At 43.4% G+C, this 22,660-nt stretch overlaps 1 protein-coding gene and 1 long non-coding RNA gene across 4 annotated transcripts in view; one reads left to right on the top strand and one right to left on the bottom strand.

Moving 5' to 3' along the window:
• Window positions 1–565: 565 nt before the first annotated feature.
• LOC113165410 lies at window positions 566–1,869 on the top strand. The gene is made up of 3 exons (XR_003299113.1): window positions 566–735; window positions 1,135–1,203; window positions 1,317–1,869. It is a non-coding gene; the product is annotated as an uncharacterized LOC113165410 (long non-coding RNA).
• Window positions 1,870–3,414: 1,545 nt separating this feature from the next.
• The window catches only part of rassf7a (Ras association domain family member 7a), a 29,984-nt gene continuing 10,738 nt past the window's right edge, over window positions 3,415–22,660 (bottom strand). For 2 of the 3 annotated variants that reach the window (XM_026365322.1, XM_026365321.1), the window contains 5 exons: window positions 9,797–9,995; window positions 8,143–9,077; window positions 5,963–6,137; window positions 5,764–5,871; window positions 3,415–4,018 (listed from right to left, as the gene is read on the bottom strand). In XM_026365322.1, coding sequence (XP_026221107.1) covers window positions 3,993–4,018; window positions 5,764–5,871; window positions 5,963–6,137; window positions 8,143–9,077; window positions 9,797–9,899 — 1,347 coding nt within the window. In that variant the 5' untranslated portion in view covers window positions 9,900–9,995 and the 3' untranslated portion in view covers window positions 3,415–3,992. Of the gene's footprint in view, window positions 4,019–5,763; window positions 5,872–5,962; window positions 6,138–8,142; window positions 9,078–9,796; window positions 9,996–21,487; window positions 21,636–22,660 lie in introns of those variants that run through there. The other variant, XM_026365323.1, reaches the window with a different exon arrangement.

Here is a 22,660-nt window from a genome sequence, read left to right as displayed (position 1 = left end):
TTCGTCGTCATCATCAGATCAGCCTGTCATGCTGCATCCTTGGTACGTGCACAGCCTCACTCCGCTCATGGCAACACTGTACACAAGCAAGCCGAGTTCAACCACTTCACGGCGAAGGGGTAGGGGGGCGATCTTTGTCAAAAACGGCTCAAAGCACACTTATCCCAGCTCCGGACGCAGCTGCTGCGTCACATGGAGCCTATTTAAGGGCAAAGAAACCTGTGTCGCGCTGGTGTGCGTGCTAAATAATGTGTCGGGACAGGAAACTGTAAACGAGCGAATGGTTCGTTCCTAATGTACGACGTGCAAAACTGAACGCGCCGCACCCCAACTATAACTCTCCTAATCGACTCAACGTGCTGGCCCGCTAAAGCCTGCCTCCCGGTGGCCGTTATTGGTCCATCGTCCACGATGGGCGGGACCTTTAGCTCCAACACGGCAGCCCATTCGCCGCGCACGATGCCAGTTTCCTTTTAATTTGCATAACCAGGTCGGGTTGCAGATGCAGAGGAGTGGGCAGGGTAGGGGCAGAGCAAGTGAGCTGAACTTCTGCGTCGGTGGAGGCTATTGCCTACTATAATCTTAAATGCACCCAACTTTAATCGTGCACTGTGATTTCCTTCACAGAAAAAAAAAAACATCCTGGATGCTCGGATAAGTGACAGACAGGGTCCCATGTGCGGAAATGAATGATTTTGTCTTATTTAAATTATTCCAAAAGAAAACTTGAGACTGGTAAGTAGCTGCCTTTATCTGCCACTATTCCTTATTCTGCCTATATGGTGTGGATGACTAAGCCATCTGTAGGATGTTATTACATGTATTTTTTTTATAACTTTCTTCCCAGTTGTCAGATGTAATTATTGATTATTTGGGAACTTTTGCAGAAATGGACAGCATTTTAATATATGTCTGTAACCAAATCCATACAGGGACTGGAAGTCAGCAGTTTTCTATTCTATGTCTGTACCATGATTTGTTGTTCATTTTATTGATTTGTTGAATTGTTATGTAATTTAGTTTTATGTAGAATAAATAAGTGATATAACAGTAGATACACTGAGCCCCTCAGTTCACCGTCTATATGTCTGCTTTATTACTTGTTTATTACACAGCCTTTGTGTTGCTCCACAGATTGCACACTGAGGACTGTGAATTGTGTGCTGTACGACTGTCAGTATATTATTTGAGCTCCAAAAGCAGGTAAGCCACTGACTAACGCACATTGTGCCAGTTGCCAGTTCCACTGTGCGTGTGACAGCGGCTAACCTGGTTTTGGGAATACCTCTCTTTTTTTTTTTTTTGGCCCGTCCAAGACCAGCCCCAGTCAGAGCTGACAGACCATTATCAACATGCAGTCCTTGATCATGAACTGTGGGCATTCCTGGGACAGGCCTGCCCAATGCGTCTACCCTCCCAGTAAATGTAGTACTGTACTTCCTCCTATGTTCACACACTGCACCTTATTTAGTGCCAGTAGCTTTTGCATAGCCTCCTATGGAGCAGACCTCTCTAATGCCATCTACTGTCAAGACCACTGGTGAGTGTTTTGTTTCAGTTTCTGTTTCGTGCGTATGTGTTAGAAAAGTTAATCATCCTCATAATCACTGGTTTCCAGATTGAGGTCAGGGGCCCTCCAGGGGTTCTTGAATCTTGAAGAGCTTCCAAGGGGTCATCTGACCAAAAAATAAATAAAAACTATAAAACTACTACTAGTTTGTCAGGTGTTTACTAAGTTGTGTTGTTGCATAAATTTGACAAAGCAACAAATTTCACAGAAACTGTTTCCATTCATCCGTTTTGTTCCTTGGTATATGTTTGTAAAAAAAACATTTCCTAAGTGTAAAGTAAAGTTTTTATTCAAATCAATGGTGGCATCATGTATCTTTTTTTTTTTTAACCATGTAATGCATTTCTTGTTATGAGCGAGGATGTTTTCATTCCCTCTGGCGCATAATGACTCACTGTGTCACAGAGGAATAGATAAGTGCAGTATGTCAGACTCATTAACTTATGGCCTCATTCATCATCATAGCTATGTGGACGTGCAGATACTCACTCTACCACATGAAGGAAGTTCTTTCCCAGACACCAACTGCTTTTTATGAATATGTACTGATCTGTTTTTGTTTTGTTTTTTTTATCTTAATCTGGTAAAACATTCGGCTTTGTGAATCATTTTACATTCATCCGAAAGCTTCCAGAGTAGATATAGACAGGGTTCACGTGGAGTGCCATTTGTACGGGAACAATTAATTCCCTCTGTGTGGTGTCCAGAAGCATCATCATAATCTGTTAATGTCCCGTTTATGAGATTGGAGTCCTCTGCGTTTGGATATGAAGTGGATGAGATTGGATATGTTTCACTTTGAATGTAGGTTGAAAAAGAAAATGAAAGAAAAAATAAAAATACACATGCAACATTAACGTAAAGGGACCTGATGTTTGAGGTTTCATAAAATCTGAAATGCAGAAAAAGACTATTTTTGTTTCGAGTGTGTTTGTGCAGTAATCTTCATGTCCACATGTCGGCGTCACCGTTGTGTCTAGGCCTGGGTTTGTCCAGACAGTGGGAACTAAACAAGGATTTGAAGCTTATCTAACCCCTGCTAAGCCAGACAGCTCTAAAGCTTCTCAGTTTAATCCAATTCGACATAATTAATCATAATATCTAAATTGGCTGTCTCTTGTACTTCTCCATAATTCTGAACACATGGTCAGAAGTTTAAAACATTGTCACAAAGCTGTAATGACTGATTCAAATTGATATATTTTAGATCCAAGTTTACGTTTTGACATCCATTCTTAACTATAGAGAAATAGAAAGAAACATCTCTTGTGCTCGGGACTTTACCTGGCAAGTGTCAACAAATAAGAGTATTTATAGAAATCCACAGGGTTTCAGTCCAGGGTTAGCCTGAGCACTGGGGCAGCACGTCACTCACAGTGTCACAGCCAACATATTTACTCTCTAGGGTAAACAAACCGGTTATTTATATGTTTATACCGGACTGAATTTGATCACTGAACACAGACTATAACAAAAGGCAAGTTCTTTTGTCAGTGATGTAAGAGTGAGAACGTAGACTGAACCAAAGAAGGTTGTTTACATCTAGGCGTAGTGCAAGTCAGGCTTCTCAAATGGTCTTCTCAAGGCCGCAGTGCCCTTGTGTCTTTATAGTAATATGTCTCAGGTGGTCATACCATGTTACATCACCCACAATAGCAGCAGCTGCGGTGCCAGGACGTCGGCCACTTTTCTCTCTGCATCCAAAGATGCACTTTGGGGACTTTCAATCCACCACTGACACGTGTAACATCAACAAATTCAGTGTAATCTAGGAAGAATCTTTCAAAATGCGTCAATCTATGATCGTAACTGAAAGTTAAAAAAGGCACAACGGAAAAACAACCTGTGACACATCCTACCTTTATAATGTTTCAGTTTTGTCATGACTGCACAAACAGAGGTGGATTTTGTTTTGTCATAATTCAGGCTTTACTGGTAGTGTTGTATCACATTGTGCCAAAAAGGGGGCAGCTGATGAGGACATGTACATGAGGTTCATGAACACTAACACATTTCAGACCAACTGCAGGATATTTCAGATGTGTCTCCGTTCCAAGTTACCGTTTCACCTAAACAAGGAATCTTCCAATGAAATGTGAGTCCATGAAGAGGGTATTAAAAATAAACAGTCTCTCTTCTAAAGATGATCTAAAACACAATACACATTTTTATTATATTTAAATACATAGTTCTCTAAGTAAAAGGTTCCTAAATTATTTTACATTTCATACAGATACTTGCGGTGTTTACAGTAGCAAAACTCTGTAAATATATTTGTCTTATATATATATATATATACAGTATGTATATAATTGTAGATTGAATCGAGGCAACAGTTACAAACAAAAGGGGGTTAAATAAGAAGAGATAGTGACAGAACAGTGAACAAGTGTCCCCTGGCCCTGTGGTCCATGTTTTAACTTCATGATGATTCTCGGGATGTCAGGACTGCAAGACACAAAACACAAGTGGGCATGATGATCCCTTTGTTTGGAAAACCTTTTTTTTTTTTCAGCTAAGACAACAGGAAAGACCTGGCTCAATATGAGAAACACAATCTTAGACAAGTTCTTTACCCATACAGAACTTAGTCTGGCAGTCAGAGGAGCATTTTGAGATTTTCTATGTGTGTAGTTTGTAAAGCAGGGAGTGGTCGTACAATCCCAGAAAGAAAACACCATAATGCAGACAGTGAGGAGAGAGTGCACTCTAAATCACACATGACTTTGACCTGTCACCATGTCAAGCACTATCATACAATAATTTAAAGTGGTTTGTGTAGTGATGAGCAAAACAAACAAACAAAAAACTGGAAACAGCAGCATCCCATGTTTGCTTGATGTTTGTTATTAGAACTTAGATAAGTTCATCCTAAATCTACAGCACACTGAGGAACAGTGCAAGTTGTGACAGGTCAAATTGTTAAGTGTGACGACAGCAAGAGAACCAGACACATCCATCCCAACAAAGAAAAAAGAAATATATCCCAATAGACCGTGGCCCTGTGGCACTACTGTGTCAAATGTATCACTTCTTTTAATGTGGAGCGGGACAAAACATAGACTGGTAAAAAAGAAAAACTGGTAAAGGTTCCACTGCCAGAGAGATACATTTGTCTGTAGGCCAACAAGGGTCAAGGCTTCACACAGGAAGAGAATGGGACTGTGCAATACATTTTGCAGAGCCCTCTGTGAAAGGCTCTTGGTCTTTGGAAGTCAGGTGGCACCAAAGTACAAGGCATTGTATAGATATACAGTGGCTGTACACTGGCTTCAGAAAATATTCAGAAAGTTCACAGATGCTCTTAATGTGAGTTAATCTGCCAGGAAGAATGGGATAAACCATTCAAATCCAGGTGCAAAGCTGGGAAACACTTTGCCAAGAAGGTCTCACTTCTGCCAAAAGGGCTTTTATAAAGCACAGAATTAATGTCTGAACGCTTTTCTAAACCGTCAGTTGGTTTTTGATTTACATAAATGGCATTCTGCCCATTTTATCCATTTAAATATGAGCGTACAAAAATTGAAGGGGTCTGAATAGTTTTTGAATCCACTGTAAACATTACTTATATAAAAGGCAAACTATAATGATACTGGTCTCATATCTTTCCATGTCACAGTATAAAAACAGCGCTACATTCAGAACGTCTGCTACAGTAATTCCCAGTGTGATCAATGCATTACACGGAGATACAGTACAAAGGGACTGTCGGCAGACGACTGTTGACTTGAGGTTGGGGAGACCAGAGGAGGGGATTAGGAGCAAGTTCCCAAACGCATTAAAGTATAATTAGAGCAGCTACTGTTAGTCCAGATGCAAACAGTGAGAGGAGGAGGGCGGGAAGTCGAGACAACATGAAAGGATGGATAGCCCCACAGAATTAAAGCAAACAGGGATATGAGTGAGAACATGGAGGGAGGAGGGGGTCTGACTGACAGATAGGCACAGAGGAGAAGTCTTTCAGCCTTTAAAAGATAAAGACAGGGCAGCAGGCTGAGGAGTAGCACCTCCACCACACACCCAACACCGAGAACTGCAGCTTGAACCTTAAACCCAGTCAAGCCGGGCTAGAAAGTAAAGGGGGCGGGCAAAGGGTTCTGGGATCAGGGGATAGGCAGGGCAGGGCAGGAGAAGAGCAGAGCAGAGCAGAGCAGGATGGACTTGGGAAGCAGCAGGATCTCACACATACACACCCTCAGGGTTGAGACTGGACACTAGAGGGTTTTGCAGGTTGCGTGGATGTCCCAGGAACTGTTTAGCAGTGGGGCGAGGCGGCGATTCCGCTGGAGTCACACTGCGACCTGAGTGAGATAAAGCAGAGGGGAAGTCAGCACTCTTTAAAAGCCTACAACGCAATTTTAAAGGCTTTAACATCGACTTTTGTCTTCTTACTTCCATTCTTGTATCCATCTTGTAGAAGATGTGTGAAGTCTAACTGCTCTAGTTGCTCCTGAAGCTCAGTGCGTGAATAGGTGTGCGCAGGCAGGACACCTGTCTGCTGAATAAACTGCTGCAGGTTACACTGCCTCAGCTCCTTATTCAACTCTTCCATCATCTCCTGTCTGTCCTGAGGTGGAAAAGAGCACGTGTCAGTGAGGATAACAAGGAGCAACTGGAGACTGAGATCAGTCAGTACGGAGGAATACATTATGTTTAGGTAAGCTAATCATACCTATAAGGTAAATATAATTAGTTCTATGTAATCTTCTTGATTCTCTTCCTTGTTTTTACTTTGTTAAAGGGGCACTACTTCTTCTTCTGTTGCATTACATGTAGTTGCAATCCTTTCACCACAAGGGGGCAACAGAGTTTACAAGTCTAATCTCAAGCTACATGTGGACATTTTTTTTTTTTTTTTTTAAATCAACCGAGCTGCAACAAATCATCAAAGTTGCACAACCACCCGCAGTCCCCTAATTCCATCAGGTTCCAGCATCCTGAGGCATACTTACAGATTGGATGCTTAACACTGTTCATCTGCCTCACAAAGCTTACCCCACAGGCCAGGAAGAAAAACATCAAGTTCAGAGATCCTCCATTAAAAACAGCCTCATCACCTTTGCGCCCGCCGATTAAAGTCTTGCTCACACATATATAATCAGTCTTTAATGGACTATCCATTTGTGCTTAATCAATGTGTGTGCGCACAGTGTGAGAAGCCACAGCAGTATGTTGATAGCCCCCGTCCCACCGTTTAAGTGTTGTTGGATTTAGGCAGCCTGCTAAGGCAGTTTGCATCTGCAAGCCTGCCTCTATCAGCCTAACGACGAGAGAGCCAGCATTTAAACTCAGCTGGCAGCTTCAGCTTGAGGATAACACACACCGCTACACAAACACCCATTTCCAGTACCATGCATTGAGCTCTGGTATAATTCTACCAGTATTAACGTGTCATTTACAGAAAATAAACGCATCTATTTATTTCAGTAAATTACTGCCTGGGTGGCAAAATACCTGTGGTTCCTTTAAGATCAATAAACAGTCGCAGGACTTTTGGTTACATGTTATATATGAAAAAACAAAAGCATTATACCTCTGCATCAGATTGCTTTCTATATAATTATCAAATGACACACACGTCACTGTCTGTCCCATCAGCTAAAGCTGTTGGGATCGCGCGAACAGTCAGACACATCCCCACGAAAGTGACTGACCTAAAAACGAAACGGGTTTATCATTATGTTTTAATCAGTCTTGCAGCCGGTTTGCCATTCCTTGGATCTCAGTGGACTGAGAACAGGACACAATGCTCTTTCAGTCTGGATAGTCTTTGCTTACAAAGACACTGAAACACTGTACCACAAAGGTTTTCACAGTGTGCTCCATGAAAAAAACATTCAAAACACTGTGTCAAACTGTAATAAAGGAGGAATTTAATTTTGTTCACTCCCCTGGCTGGAGCTAGTCTGGATAAGCTCCATGAAATGGATACCAAAGTCTCAGGTTTCATTTGGATTATGGGGAAACTCGAGTTTCAATTAAAACTGGGTTAGGCTTTTATTGATACTTCTGCATCTATGACAACCACCACAACTAAACAAACAGTGTCACCACAAACTACGATTGGTTGAGGCTCAGTGGATCCAATAAAAGGAGCTTTTGTTCTACAAATCAATCTTCTTTAATCTTTTTTTTTCCATATACATGGTACAAGAATATAAAAAGTATCTGCCAACATAACAGTAATATAAGCACTGCCAGACATAGCAACCACGTGTTCAGAACATGTATACGAGATGAGACGATTCCTGCCAGACTAGTTCAGCTAGACTGTAAATAGATCAGATCATACAGCATTCTGATACAAGGCAGCATATTGGTACACAACATTGACGTCATTGAAATGTGTTAATAATAATTAATTATATATAACAATGCCACTGTAATTGATGTTTCCCTTTCAGGGAGTGTCTCTGCACTATTGTGTCTGCTGCAGTGTGCAGGTAGGAGAGGGATGCAGGCTTACATTATACGTAGGCAGAAGAGGGCCTGAGCTACATCCCTAAAATGACAACACATGGCTCAATGTGGTTTCATGGCCCCTTCTCCAGAACCGTGACCTCTCTCCTTACCTGCAGCAGAGACTCTGTCTTCGCCAGGGCCTCCATAGTCTCAGATAGCTGCTGCTCCAGCTCTGTCTCCTGCCTCTCCTGGCTCTGGAGCTGCACCTTCACAGCTTTGAGTGACTCCTCAGGTCCGTTGGTTTTACCTTCCGCCTGGCTTTCCCGTTGGATCTCCTTCTCTAGTTGAGCAGAGCGAACTGAGAACTCGTGGAGCCGTCTCCCACAGTCGTCCAGCTGTGCGTGGAGCTCCCCCAGTTTCCTTCTCATTCCTTGTTCCCTCTCCATCTCTATTTGAAGCTCGTTCTCCCAGTGCTGCTCATGGGCAAGCTCGGCCTGGTTCCTCCGCACCGCTTGCTCCAGAGCGTCCATCTCCTCCAGCAAATGAGCATCAGAGACTGGTGAGGGACAGGGAGATGAGTAGGAATGCTCCCATGTACGCGATTCCTTTTCTAGGGATTCTAGCTGGGCCTCGAAGGCCCTCAGTCTCTCCTGTTGCTGGAGAACTTTCCTAAAGACCTCTTCTTTGGACGGGCTCATAGATGGTGAGTAAGAGAAGGGTGGTGCATGAGGTGATGGAGGGGTAGGGGAAGGGGAGGGGGAGGGGGAAGCTCTCTGTTCTGGAGAGTCCTGAGGAGATCTCTTAAATTGTTTAACTTTGGTTTTAGGGGAGGTGGATGGCCCCAGGTTAAAGGTGAGTGCTTTCTTAGGCTGGCCACGTTTCAGAGGCTCTGGCTCTGGATGCTTTGGCAGAGGGAGGGGAGTTGATCTGTCTTGTTTTGAGCCAGGTCCATCACTGCTGCTAGGGCCAGTACGGCGGAGGAAGAACTGAACTTCATTTCCATGTTGGCCTAACTTAGCCAGAGACTCCAGAGGCTTCTCTGTGGCCAGCAGCTGCCTCTCTGTATCTCTAAGACGCTGGATCAGAACATAACGGCCTGTCTGACCTGGGGATAGAGACACAGAGTGAATCCCAACAATCCAAACATACAATGTATAAAGTATTCAGTATTATTATCATTACAAAACAGCAGAAATTATTAAGCTGACTGACATTTTGTCAAAGATTATTTTACATACATTAGTCAAGTGTGTTGAAGAGCTACTTAAGTAATTAAAGCGGGGGGTTTGACTCCTCCCACCGGTTTCATGCAAGCAATGCTAAGCGAACAAACAACATCAGGCACATTGTGATGATGCTGATACCTTTAAATCTCTGCCTCTGAGGACTGGAATTAAAGGCTGCTGCGTAAGACACAACATGTAAAAAATGTTCAAATAAACTCAAGTTTCCACGAGGACCTTGAAATTAGGACAAACCCTCCCTAATGACTTGGCAGGCAGCTCACTCATGGAAGGAGGAGAGTGCTAAATCTGGAGTTATGTTGTTCAATGCTGCTGCAGCGTATGGCTTGAATATAGCTGTAGGATACAGGGACAGAGAGTCAGCTCAAACCCAAACTGACCCCCTGACAATCAGGCGGGGTATGCAATTTGGGTCAGCAGAGAATGAAAAGGTGTGGCATGTGAAGCAGTCTTCCTTTTTGCATCATTTTCTCCCTGGCAGGGTGGTTATCTAATCATTTAAGGATTTCAGATAAACTGTTAAGCAGTTGATGGTATCACAAAATGATGATGCCGCTATTTCAGAGCGTCAGATACTCACCGATGGCCTGTGCCAGAGCGATGACCACATCCTGGCAGGATGTCTCCTCGGACAGGCCGCACACCACCCGCACCACTCCGTCCACCCACACTTTGAGCTCCATCTGGGACTAGGTAGGGCAGGGTGAAGGGTAAGATGGTCTTCAAAACAAATCACTTCAGCGTGGCTTGATTTAGCTCAATGTTGCATGGCACTGGCTCTGCAAGACAGAACAGCAGAGGCAGAGGCATAAGAGGCACGCCGATGATTAAAAATCACTGAAATGAAAACTCACTTGGTTTGTAAGAAAGCACTTCAGTAGGTGATGAATCAAAAATGAGTTCCTAGCAGTTTGAAAACAACCAGGGTAAAGTCGGAGCTCAAAATGTAACCTTGCCACAGCATAAGACACAATTTATTTTAAACCCAAACACAACACATTGTAAGCCATCAAGGATCTAGCTCCCTGACTTGTCACAAATGTGCCGTACTGACTGAAAGCCATCAGCCATTGGCTAGGACAGTGTAGCATTTTGTCAGGTTCGTAGTGATTAGTTAGGAGCAGCGGCAGAATCTTTTGGACCTGTGAGCATATATGCCAATCTGTAACCCAATTAAACGCTCTGCTGCCCTCCTTCAAAGCCGTTATGATAGCTTACTGCCGAGGGGAATGGACAGGAAAAGTGGAGCAACTCAAGTGTCTCTATGTTTGGGAGAGGGTGTTTGTATGGGCATGAATACACAGAGTCATAGCAGGAGAGATGTTTGTGTGCGTCTCGGCTTGATCCCGATCAGCAGGACCAAAGCTTGGGGCTCATCAGGCTACAGAGAGCAGACCAGCAGGTAGCCCAACACACGTCTGGGCTGCAGGTTTAACCTAAATGATTATCACTGCATCAGTCCGAGCACTGCCTCTCTGCATTTTTTTACAGCTAAGCTTCAAAACAAGGTAATAAAATACCACAGAGCTCATAAAAAGTGAAGTGCCTCGGGCAGCGGTAGGGATTATCTGCTAGAACCTGGCACGGCAAGTGAAACTTTGTAGCCTAGGTGGGTAAAAGACAACTCTTCACCCAGAGTCAGACAGATGGTGTTCTCTTTGTCAGTTCTCAATGGGAGGTGTTTAATACTGAGCCCCACCATTATCTTGCCCCTCATTCAGTGCCTGCCTCTGCTCCACTGGCTGCCTATAGGGAGCTGCTTTGGAGGAATGCACTGACTTCATCTGCCAGCCGGAAGAATTCCTGCCTTTCTTAACAAAGCCCTCAACCAACCCCCCCCCTCCCACACTGCCCCTCCTCTGCTACTGACCTGCCTGGCCCCGCGCTACCATTGCTTCTCGGTTGTTTGGACGCCAAACACAAACTCAGCCGGGGAGCAACAACCTATCTGATGTGGCAACAAAATCACAGAGGAACAGCTCAACATGACACCACATACAGAGGGGGGGGGGGTGACGGCAAAGATGGAACCCGCAGAACAAGATCGCGGCAAAACGAGCAGGGGATAGAGATCCCATGTGGTAGTGAGGTGACTTCATCTGGAAATAAAACTTGTTATGAAAAGGGAGTGCTTATCAAAAGCACACACTAGAAATTTCAACACGGCTGATATGTCAATATTTTTTTCGGAGAGGGCACAGAGTGTTCTGTGATGCGAAACGTAATTAAGCTTAACTGATGTGAGTCACAAAGAGAGTAGACCAGCTTTAGCTGTGAGGCTTTTATTTTTTAAACACAGAGGGGAAAAATGAAGCTCTCTTTAAACGTCTTTAAGGCTGCAGTGGAATGCTACCTTACGGGCCTGAAACTAACTCCCTACTACGCAGTATAACATACCTCGGAGTAACCTGTGAGAAAACTGCTGAATTCTTGATGCTTTTTGTTAAATACACACCTGCATGGAACCTACATGCCGACAAACTTGCGGGCAGATCCCAACCTAAAGGTGTTTACATCCGTCTAAGTTTCGTATGTACCGTAACAATCACATTAAGTGAGAACACGAACACACAAACATCTCCCAGCTATGAATGTCAGCTCTCTCACGATGCTTAGTCCTCGTCCCTCCTGGCTGGTGAAATGTGATAATCTGCACTAACAGGAAACAAACAGGCCTGTGAGTCTCAGGTTACTGTCTATTCTCCCCTGTCGCAGGCTCAACAGCACTGGGAACCAGACATCCGCCTGACCCAGCTCCTTTTCTCAGTGCAGCTCTGGAGTCCTGTGTCAGTGTTCAATGAAATACAGACACGGGACGGTCCTCTTCAAAGTGTTTGTGACATTTAGTTTCGGGATCATGATGCATACCATGAAAGTGGGCTTGTGAAAACAAGGGGACAATAAAATACATAATGTTTTAAACATTGTCATAAGGCAAACAGACTTTCAGGCAGAACATTTGCTATCCAGAAAAGAAAGGATGACTCTCAGGATATTTGGTTTCAGAGTCACCATGCAAATGCTTCGGCCAAACACAAACTACACACTCCTTTGCACATGTTCACTCACTATGTGCACACACCCATTCTAAATGAAGACAATGCTCCATACCCCCATACCCCACCCTTTAACCTCAGGTTAACCCCCTCCCCGTCCCAAAAAGAAAGCCAGACACCAACCTGAATTGTACTTTCCCCCGTGCCCCACCCACCAAAACAGCACAGCACATAGTTTCAGTAGAAGCTCTGAGCTCTCACACGTTTTCTCAAAGGAAGAAATCAAGCACTTTGGGGGTAATCAGTAAAGTGAAGCAATCAGAAATCTTCCACTCCAAGGTATGACGCAAGCACATCCATATCCACAACAAAGCTACTTGAAGAGTTTATCAGCCGAACTGAATAAAGACAACAGACTAGTCACACTATGTGATGAAAAAGACAGAAAGAGGCAGCGAGGAAGACAGGCAGTGAGCAAATAGAAAAGAAATGTTGACAGATAGATAAAGAGAAAAACACAGTAGTGATTGGAGTCATGTGCCGTTCCCGCGCTCTCTTCCGCTATCATCATCATCATCATCATCATCATCACTCACCCATCCAGCTAACCCGCTTTGCGCGTCTTTCATCGCCCCGTCTCTGTCTCTCCTCAGTAACAGCCTCCGAGCTCCTCTGCGAATTGGACTCAAGGCAGAAGTGTTTAGCATCACAGCCCTGCCGGCACACAGGGCATGATTCGGCTCGTCTCACACACGGTTGCCACCGTGTGTGAGCATCAGTGTCAGGCTGTGAATTGATTGGTCTTTTTGGACAAGCCGAGAAGCTTCCATCACCAAATGCTACAGCCGTTGGCTAGAAAATGAGCATTTCTTGGGACGGTTGGCGACGAACCTTATTAAAAGTCTAAAAATAAACTTGAATCTTGATGGAGACATAAGGAACGCCTATTCCTCACTTATTTTTTTCTCACTCAGGACAATTATGTTTTCATTCATCTGAGGACTGACACACCCTTAACCCTTGATTTCCTTGGAAAAGGTCTTAACGAATAAATCTGTTAGTCATGAACAGTGGTTAAAAACATGCGGAAATCAAGTAAGGCAAAGGTTATTGCCTACTTGAGGTACTGTACTGCTGCCTCTTAACACCTGAGCCCTAAGGCTACATGAAGAGTATGCTTACTGGGCGTGTAGTGTGTCTGTTAGTGCATGTGGTGCAGGAAGTACACAACACTGTGCGATGGTCAACGGTTGGGTGTGTGTGCGTTCATGTACAAGCTTGTATGCCTGAGTGTGTTTGCAAGCAGACGTACCATTTAGGCCTATCTTTATGAGACGCTGCTCCAGCTCCAAAGTGATTACTCTACTATCTCTGCAGCAACACAAGTCCAAGAAACAATGGCGGGTGCAAAGGGCAAGTGTAAATCACACTCTGCCTCAGAACTGATCAACAGACAGAAACACAAGTGTACACAAGTATACAAGTGTAGACCAACATCTATTCCTACCAGTATCAGCAGAAAGATAGACTTTGGCCCAGGCTGGTTAAAGTGTACAGAATAGGGTTAGACATTGCTGGTAAAACAACAATGAACAGTGCTTGGAGAAGCTACAGCCTCAGTGCCACTCTGCTCCAGGTTGGCAGAGTTACACAAACACTCATAGAGCCAGTAACACGCTGGCACAGAGCAGCCTGGTCTCATCTGCACTGCAGAGACACCATTGTTGTTCTGGTTCCACACTCGGCAGACATTGTTTCCTCTTTTGTGGCCTCTGGCACGGGTTGTCTGCCATGTTGTGCCACACCAGCTTTTACTGCCGCTCTGCTGTATTCACGTTAGCACTGATAAAACTAATAAAAGCCAAAACAGATACTTGCGTTTTGTCCACCCTCTTCCCTCCTGCTTTTCATTCCTTATTCTGCCTCCTCCTCCTTCGTTATCCAGTGTTTAAGTTTGTGTGCTCAAAGACCAATGAGACCAAAAGCACACAGAAAAGTCCACAGTGTGCCTGGAGGTTGAGAGCAGCACAATAATTATTCATAATGGTAGAAAATGATCCTTTTGCTTGAGCAATTAGAACTAGTTCTCTGTGGAAATCTTGTGATGGATCACTTGGGTATTCTCAGCTATTTCTTCATTACACAGCAAGAAATGTTTCTGGAGTCTGACGCCAGCTTGCATATCACCCACACACACACACACACACACACACACACACACACTCTTTCAGGGTGTTGAAGCCTTTAAAAATTCAAAACACAGTACAGAAGTATTCAGGTGGTGCTTGAAACAACCAGTTCGGTCAAAAAACCATCATCCTCATCATTTACAATGAACACGTTTGGCAGACACAAGCCCCTAGGCTTTAGAAACTACTTTAATGAATGAGGCACTTTAGAATTATCTTTTTATCACCCATTTAAACAAATTCACCAGTATTTTCACAAAGTATTGCTCAACTCAAAAATGTCCTTAAAGTTCAAGCTGCCTGAGGAATTGAACTGTTAATCCCCGTACAAAACATCTGCACAAGCTAGGACCAACTTAGTCCTCGGGCACTTTAAGAATATATATATGGTATCACCGACAGGCCAAGCCTAGCCCTGTGTCTTTATCTGCTCATCTCTGACAGACAGCTTTCTAAATTCTCAAACAGATCCCTTTAACTCCCAAAGCACCATAAGCCACATGTAGAGTCTTTATCAGCAGGGCTGGAGTGCAGGGTGTGGTCCACGTGGCACGTGAGGAAACTAAAGTGTAATTTTCCAACGTATAGACGCCCTCACACCCAAGTGTAACAAAACATTTAGGAAAAAATAAAAGTCACAGCTGTACGATTTAGTTTGTTTAGGAGGTGTGTGCAACATCAGTTTGCGGTGTGTTCACTTCGTGGAACATGAACTACTTGTGCTGGTACAATAACACGTAATTTGCATGTTGGCATTAGAGTATCCTTACGTCTAAAAGTATTCTACTCTAACAAAAATGATTCCTCTGCCGCACAGAAGACGGCCAGGTTGCAGTCGGCTCTCCAGACACGCTGCTTGTTAATTAGACTTAACGGTTGCCTGGCTCCCTGCTAATGGACCTTTACCAAAGCTTCAACACACCTGATGAATAATGAATTTTTTTCACAGCGCGTTAGTTTGGCAAATATTTCTCGGAAAGTCCGAATGCTTGTGACCGACTAGCTCTTTAAAAATGTCCCCCATCCTGTGTCTCTACCCTTTTGACATGCTAATGACTCAATGCAGAGCAATCAGAAACAGTACTAATAAGCTTTTGTCATCATACTTGCATACAGAGCTTCAGTCTTCTCCATTATAATGACTGCCCTGTCTGAGTGTGAAATCTCAGTGAGAGTGTATCAGTGCTTCATTAATACAGGGGACACCTATGCCTCCAGATCAAGGTCAAATATGTGCAGCAAACTAACAGGTTTGAAGCTCAAATCCCACATCAGCTGGACAAATGTGGTTATTCAACGACAGTCACTAGACGCACAAGCTGCGTAATCCTTATGCATGTAACTGGTGATTGATGGGGAGGGTTTAAACACTAACGTCTATTACTATGGTTGATGTGAAGCAGGCTTCAACATAGCCATTCAACGTCTGGCCATCACCTGTGGTTGTCACTACTGCTACAGTCGCACTGTGTAAAACAGCACTTAGTGTGAAATCCCAGTCTTCATGAATCACTAGCAGCGCTGACACAGACAGATGGTAACCTGGTCTGGACCACAAGAGAGAAGAAAAGGGAAAAAGTAAAGGACACGTTTAATCTCCGTTTCTAAAAGTCATCATTAGAGAGTTGGTTGTGTTTTTATAGTAAACCCTGACACACTCCCATAAGAATGTGGCAACAATAGTTTACACAGCCCTGGCCACAATAAAACACTACTTCATTATTCATCTCATTGAGTGAAAGACTTACGCATACCTGGTTTGGCATTAGTCCTCGAATTGTTTGAGTTAACCCCGGAAACCAAGCAGAGGCGAGTACATTAGAGACAAGGAACTTGTTTGCGCTGACTCATGGATCCACCCACAGAGCCAGTAGCTAATGGTGAGCATGATAATGTGGGATTGCTCATAGCCTGTCGAAGGCCACGCAGAGCCGGCCTGATCTGTGAGCTCAGATCAGGATGAGTGGTTTGGCTGCCTGCAGGCTGAGCCCTGTGAGCACAGGAGTTTGTATTGTTGTGTGAGCCAGGGAAGAAGACTCTCAGACTGCTGATGGGCACCGATCTGTAATTATATACTCCCGACCTGACTCAGCAATACTTTTCAGGGAAGAAGGACATCACTCTGTTCCCAACCAACACATTGCACATAGATATACACACACACACACACACACACACACACACACACACACAAACCTGCATATAGCTTGTGCAGCGAGTACATGCACACATATTTACATGCAGACATATTCAGTTATCACATATGCCAAAATAATACGTTACGTGGCTGAAGCATAGACGGCAGACAGGCTGGCTCATACTAATTGCTCACTTTTGGACTAAAGCAACATGCAACTGTAAAAGTGAACCCACTAATTTAAAAGGATGCAACTGACACACCACGAGTGGAAATTAGTAGCCTTAAATTTACCAACAAATGCTATTTATAGTCGTGTTTGACCGTTTTTTTTTTTTTTTGCAGGTGCATATGTGGGAGCTCCACTCTCACTTCGTGCAGATATGCACGTCACTGAGTCAGGAATGCCGCCGACTCCAGTGTCACAGGTTTGAAGCTAAAGTCATTAGTAATTTAAAGGTCGCTTCCATGTCTCCTCATATCAATTATTCACTCCTGTTTTGTGTTTTCCTTTTATTGTCACCTTCCAAAGGACAATGCAAAATAAAGACTTGAACATCACACAAGAAAATGTTGTAATTGGCATTAACAATGCAATAACACAATAAAACACACTACATGCTCAATAATTCAAACTAAGCAAAGAAATAGAATTTAATTTATTTCACTGAAACTCCTTCGACTTGTAGAGGTATTGGAGGAAGGACTTTTTAGTCAGTGAGTGAGACTATCTCACTCATCATACTTTAATGCCATGCAAACCATGATGCAATACACACTTGCCAGTCCTTGAAGGGAATATTGCCATTAGCATGCCCAAGGAAAAAAGATACCAATGTGTCGCTGCAAGTAGAACTGGAATAAGGGCGCTCCAAGTATCATCAATATCAGGCACTATAGTGATATCTAAGAGTATTACATTTATTGTTCAATTAGTCAGATATCAGTCCAGGACAGAGCAGGTGTACATTCCTGTGCAGGGTTGAAATGGTAATATTACAACATAAATATAGGACTCCAACAAAAAGAAAACAGAGCCCATCTGCTGCATGAATGTTTTTGCAGATGAAAGTAAAGACTTCCACCCAGTTTTCTCCCAAAACATCAATCTGAGGTCACAAACTCTACATTGGCAGTTCACAAACTACTACTATGGCTAATGTAATCCATTCTCTGCTGGATTTGATTAGATTCGACTTTGAAACTGAAAGCCAGAGTTCCTGGCTGCGACCTTCTTTGAAGAACTGCCAGGAAGTTTGAGAGAAAGCCACAGGCTGTACAGATTAACATGTTACTGCATTGCCAAGGTCAGTTTGCTATGCAAAGCATCTATTCTCACACTCTCCTAATGTTTACCTAGGGAGTTCAAACATACCTGGCACTTGGAGAGAGGGATACAGGTAAACACAGCCTTTAATAGGGAATGCTAACAGACAAGCACTCCAGTATGTACAGTATGGCCATCGAGCAGCTATTAAAAGTGTGACTAAAATATAGTGACCATGGTGGTAAAAGACAATTCAGAGTGTTAAGCCTTACTACTCAATCCCATGTAAAATATACAGAAAGCCTGGAATCCGTTTGTGTTTTATGTGGATCACAAGGTTTAGGGTGGGCCTCTCAAATGGCCCTGATTTATAGTTTGATGGGGAGGTGTCACACATGGCTATCTCTCTCCCTGTCATTACTGTGTTGAAGAGTAAACAATCATGCCTATAAGAGCAGTAAAGGGGGGAGCAATGAATAAGGGAAAGGTAGGAGGGCACGGTGCAGATTTATAGCCAATTCCCAGTTTCCTAGGAGCGACTTTAGGACTAAGACGGTGCTGTGTATCTGCCCGAGGCTCCCCTTTACTTCCAGAAACAACCTTTCACAGCTCTGACTAAAGATCTCCAAGGTGATCTTTGGCATGGATACACATGCATACACGCACTGCTCAACACTGAAAAGGCTGCTGCTGTGGAGTTTACATATCAGAGATAAGTCAGCGGAGAGCGAGGAAGTGACATTATCGACATATGTAAAACCCAGAACAGCTAATGTTGCACCAGGTTCCAGGTTTTTCTTTCTAAAGTACCTTGGTGACTCACTAAACCTGCATCTTGAATCACAGCCCAGTACTGAGTCACCTGTTGCCTCTGAACCCACAGATAAGACTGTAACCAAACACTGGGAATGTTGCTTATCTGTTCATCGCTACGGATGAAATGAGTATCTGTTTTGTCACTGGGTTATGGGAATCATGGTAGTGCAGGATATACAGTCAAGTGTCCATTAAGTGGCAAATGACCTGTGAAAGATCTACAGCTGTGAATGTGTTCAGTGTACATGTACATACTAAGAACAGACGTGCGTGTTACAACTCCACAGGATTTACTGCAAAGCCGTCTCTTAAAAATGACATTCCCATACAACTAAACTGCAAACATAAAAACATTTTTGTGGGAAGAATGGAAAGTGAGTCGCAAGGCGGAGGTTGGGGGCAGCAGGCATATAAGGGACAGAAGTTCTAAACCTCAGGTTCGTGTTAAACTCCAGAGTCCTGTGTGGGGTCGGGTTTAGGCAAGAAAATCACTTTGGTTAACTGAGAGAAAAATCATGATTTCGTTTAGTAAACAAGTTGTGTGATGACTTGTCTGTACTGAGGTAGAGCCTTCAACCTTAACTAAGTGCTGTGAGTCGCAACCATAAAGCATTATTTTATAACACCATATTCACAAAACTAGATGTTGGACTGCAAGAATGGATATTTAGGCATTAAAGAAAAGTGGATTTTGAAAACATGCCGTTGTCTGCATTTCATTCAGATGTTCAAAATAACTGTATTTTGGAGTTTTAATGGTAAGTATCAACACATCGTCATTATGTTAACAGCCAACATAATCCAGTTGTGGTACCAGATCAGTTGCTGCTGACAGATCTGGTACCGCCTCCTTTTCAGGTAGTGAAAAAAAAAATCTTTGTGACTACAGCATAGTTGTATAATGAGGGAGCTTTTAGGAGACTGGGTTGTTGATATTTACATTTAGACTTTTGGTAACGAGTTATTGCTGGGTTATTTGGAGAGCCTTTAATATTTAGCATACTGCACGGTATGAGTTTTGAGTGAGTAAAAAAAAAAAAAGTTTTTTTTTTTTTTTTTTTTGAGATAAACTTTAAATATAATTTAAAGCCCTACTACAGACATGCACATCTGCTCATCAGTTTGCGTTTGTGCACCAGTAGCTGCCATCTACCCATAAGCAATATGTGCTTGTTTCACTTCTAATGTGCTTGATCAAACACATCTACAACCAGTGACAGGTCGAACATCAAGCCTCTCAGCGTGAGGTATGAGTCTGTCAAATCCACCTGCCTCTCTTCGCTGCTGGTTTTTTGATTTAGTATCTCTGAACCCAGAGGCGGACATTTTCTCTTTCTTGCTGGCGTCTTGAACCCCCCCCCCCCCCCCCTTCTGGCCCTGTCCGGGGCCCTTGGCGGAGGCACCATGTTATTTACTGTTCAGAGAGCTCGGTGTGCAGAGAGTCAACACAGTATGGCTGGTTGAACAAGGGAGCAACCTGCTGCTCGCTCGCACACAGGCGCACATCCACAGTCGCGCACAAACCCGCGCACACACACAGAAGTCACATGACCATCCCAAGGGGTTGGCAGAGATGTTTCCTGCGCGACAATCACTACACACGGTAGAGCTGGGAGACAAACAGACACAAACATCCATAACCCCAGCAACTATAGCCCTGCTAGTGATTTCAAACAGCACAACATGAAATGTGAAGCTATGAGTTTGATGACAAGACAGAGCAAACACCCATAAAGGCTACAGGATGTTCACACTGACAGGATGTGACAGCATTCACTCAGGTGAACTTTCTGGTCTGCTGGTCTGACTTGGGAACATGTCCTTAGGTGGACTAAGCTGTGTGAGTAGGTGGTTTAATCTAACATCAGCGCTGCATGATTTGGATAAATGAAGAGAGATTCGAGAACCTCGACAACAAAAAGCTTATCAACAGGCACATTTCTCAAACATCTTGTTTCAAATGTGTCCAGAAATTTCTGCATAGTTTTCCAGCACAAATATGTGTTTTCAGATGCTCTTAAGTAGGTACATGTCTTAAGATCTGAAGGCAGAACCGCAGTGAAATTCCTCCTCCAAATCCCTCCTTCCTCTCGGTAATTATAGCCTCCCAGCTGACAAACTACAGGTCTGTTGTGTTTGTCTTTGCCTCCACAGATACAACAGGTGAAGAAAAGCCTGTGTATGCTGGGCTGGATGCCAGTCTTTTGCTGATTCTGCTAGCCAAGTACATATTACCCTTCATGGTAAGTGAAGGAGAAACAGTGCTAATTTTTATTCATTTCATAAGAAGGAGAAGAATTTCTTTGTACCACAACAACTTTCCACCTCGTACAGCACAATGAGTACAGCCTCCCAAACAAGAAAAACTGAATGTACCCCTTCTTGCAATCTTGAGGGAAAAAGTTTGCCATAGAAAACTTGGTGATGATTTTTAAGACTACAGATGATATGATAAATGGGAAAGTGGATTGACTTTGGATTGGAAATAGGGGTGTCAGGGAGGATGAGGGGAGCAGGGTGTGAGGGATGCGAACGCGATGCAAAGAGGACTGGATCAATCTTTTATCACTGCAGTGTGCTTTCATCCCTAATGGATCCGACATGAGCAGAGCACAGCACTACCTTCCGTCACATTGCACAGGCAGTGGAAGGGACGCGTGGAAAGTACAAGAGGGAGCAAGAGAGGTACGCAGAGCAACACATGGGAAAGGATAACAGCTCTAGAGAGAGAGTGTGAGACAGAGAGAGAGAGAGAGAGAGAGAGAGAGAGGGAAAGTGGTTCAAACCACCTTCCCAAAAATAATCACAACGCCAAACATGCAAACATATTATTTCAGTGTCATGCTGTTCTAGCATTTCCAATTACCTCTGGCCCTGAGTGCATCTGTAGGAGTCGAGAAACATTCCTGATAAGGACGGCAAGAAATTAAGTCACTTCCCAGCATGAAGAACGAGTCTGAAAATTCCTGTCAAGAATCCCCAGGTATCTCACTGTGCAAGGGCGGACTTTCTTCCCTTGCCATGTGAGCTGAGTGGCAGACAGACACGCAGGCAGGCTGACAGACGGACAGAAAGACGATTACAGAAGAGGAGGAGAGTCCATCTGTGTATTTGTGCTGCAAAAAAAAAGCTGTAAAAATAACAATACAGCGAACAAGGCACAGGGACTCTCAGAGGACACTGCTCCCTCCACCCTAAACAGGCACATTCATGTGACAGAAAATGAGAAATATCTAGGCAGTAAGAAAGAAAAAGGCCTCTCAAAGATAAGAGAATAGACGTTTTAACTTCACAAGGCTGGGAAGAAAGTTCAAAAACAGCCACATAAGTTTCCTGCTATTTGTTTTACACTTTAGATGCAGTATAATATCGTTATACATATGCATTATATTATATAAAAAATATACGTTATACTGTTACTTGTCTGCCCTGTCCATCACAGAACTGCAGCAAACATAGTCTTAACATATGTCTTATATTTTACCAACTAACACACACAAACACGCACACGTTTTTGACAAGCTTGAGCTTTGGAAAGTCAGGATCAGCTTCTGATAAAACTATATTTTATTTATTATAGGAGCAAAATTAAATCTATGATACATGCTTGAGTCAGTGTTGCTTCCTCTGCAACCATCTGTTATGCTGACATTATCTCTACAGAACCAAGTTCACGCACAAATAGCTATATAGATAATAGATAACACATGAGGTATAACTGTGCAACTCCCACTGTCAGTCAAGGAAAAAAAAATCCCTCCCCACGGGGATAGTGCTAAAGGGGCTTCCAATCGATGGCCCTGATTGGATAACAAATACAGCCTGCTAATGAGCTATCTGACACATACCATAGTGGGAAATGTTAAATAAGATGCTGGCCATGCATGATGATGAGTCAGTATTAGAATAGGCTTAGAGTGGTTTGGTGCATTACACACAGCGCTGTGTAGCACGTTAATAGTTAAATGCAGCAGGAACATGAAGCAAGTGAGCTGAACTCTGCCCATACCCTCCATAAATTAATCTTTAATCCTACATC

The sequence above is a fragment of the Anabas testudineus genome, chromosome 6, assembly GCF_900324465.2.
Source record: "Anabas testudineus chromosome 6, fAnaTes1.2, whole genome shotgun sequence".
Taxonomy (NCBI): Eukaryota; Metazoa; Chordata; class Actinopteri; order Anabantiformes; family Anabantidae; genus Anabas; species Anabas testudineus.
The sequence above is the reverse complement of the archived record's forward strand: the minus strand, read 5'-3'. Positions and strand labels throughout refer to the sequence as shown.